Source organism: Cyprinodon variegatus, unplaced genomic scaffold (assembly GCF_000732505.1).
Source record: "Cyprinodon variegatus isolate N-32 unplaced genomic scaffold, C_variegatus-1.0 Scaffold822, whole genome shotgun sequence".
In the NCBI taxonomy this organism is placed as follows: domain Eukaryota; kingdom Metazoa; phylum Chordata; class Actinopteri; order Cyprinodontiformes; family Cyprinodontidae; genus Cyprinodon; species Cyprinodon variegatus.
Window position 1 is genome coordinate 334,120 of NW_015151275.1, and position 1,349 is coordinate 335,468.

Sequence of the window (1,349 nt, forward strand, 5' to 3'; positions counted from 1 at the left end):
AACTTTACTTTTATTTCAAGAGAAACATAAAGACTAATCAATTTACACCCATCATTGAGCACATAGACAATAAAAAATAAATATTCACCATCACTTTGTTTTTTCACCAAATAAATACCAAATATGCACAGCTCCGTCTCCTCCTCTCTATAGCAGTGTATTCAAAATAGTTTGGGGAAATAAAAATCAAAGGGATATAAACAGAAGCACAAAAATCCTTACAAAATTATTTAAAAACTTTTTGTTACAAAATTTTTGCACATAAAAAGATCCCAGTACATAAATAAACAATAAGATATAGAAAATAATTCATAGTTGATATCTTAAAATATTTCCTCTTTGTTCAGCAGTGGAGGAAATGACCCCTTTATCTTTATTATTGTGTTATTGAATCTTTTTCATCTGGGCGTTGAAATAATTTAAAAAGCAGATAAATAATAAATAATAGCTTAAAAAATGCAGCAGATATGAGTTAGTTATGCAACTAACAATTGCACAGGACACAAATAGTTACACAACAACAGTAAAATAAACCTACAAACTAGTTATTGGAGGTGCAACACTAAGCTAATGTGGAATACTATCAGATTTATTGGGATATGTTCATAACTCACTTCACTTCAGGCTCTTTTATTTGTTCTGCTCTCGTTTCCTGGTTTGAACTTCCTGACTTATTGTAACCCTTGGATGCGAGCACACCTGACATGCAGTCCTGGCTCACACGTCACTCAACAACATGCTAAAGAACTAATGGAGGTAACAGGTAAGAAATAACTGAAGAGGAAGAATGATCACATAGAGACATGATGGACTCCAGAAGAATGTGGTCGCTGCTCGCCGCCGCCGCCGCTGCCTGGCATCAGACCTCGATGCCTTTCACTGCTTGGCTGATGGACTCCATCAGCGCTCGGCTCTCTGGGTTTTGGTAGCAGTCTTTATTGGTAAACATGTACGTCAGAGTCTCCACATAATGATCAAAGTTCTGCTCCGACACCGGTTCCTGCTGAAAGACAAGTTCACAAGTCAAGATTAGTCTATTTTCTCCCTGAGTTCAGGTTCTTCTTCCTGTGAGGGACAAGTGTGACTAAAGGAGAAGGGAGTCAGAGCGTCATTTTTTCATAACCCTAACCCTGGATGTGTTGATTATATTATTAGTTTATTTGGGAGTGATGGAGAGATGAAGCCTCACTGAACCGTTTGCTTCAACGATCCCCACAGTTCATGAAGCTTTACGTAAACATGCAGAACTACAGTTAGTAACATAATTTGGATTTTTTTCTATTGTCTTTCTTGTTTGTTTGTTTTTTTTCAATTTAAGTTCCTTTGAAGTTATTAATGATTCGTGTGTA

At 36.5% G+C, this 1,349-nt stretch overlaps 1 protein-coding gene across 1 annotated transcript in view; it reads right to left on the reverse strand.

Annotated features, from left to right (window-relative positions):
* LOC107098923 (myelin transcription factor 1-like) overlaps nt 1-1,349 on the reverse strand; it is a 39,900-nt gene continuing 38,551 nt past the window's right edge. The window contains exon 21 of the mRNA XM_015396814.1: nt 1-1,003. Coding sequence (XP_015252300.1) covers nt 860-1,003 — 144 coding nt within the window. The 3' untranslated portion in view covers nt 1-859. The remainder of the gene's footprint in view (nt 1,004-1,349) is intronic.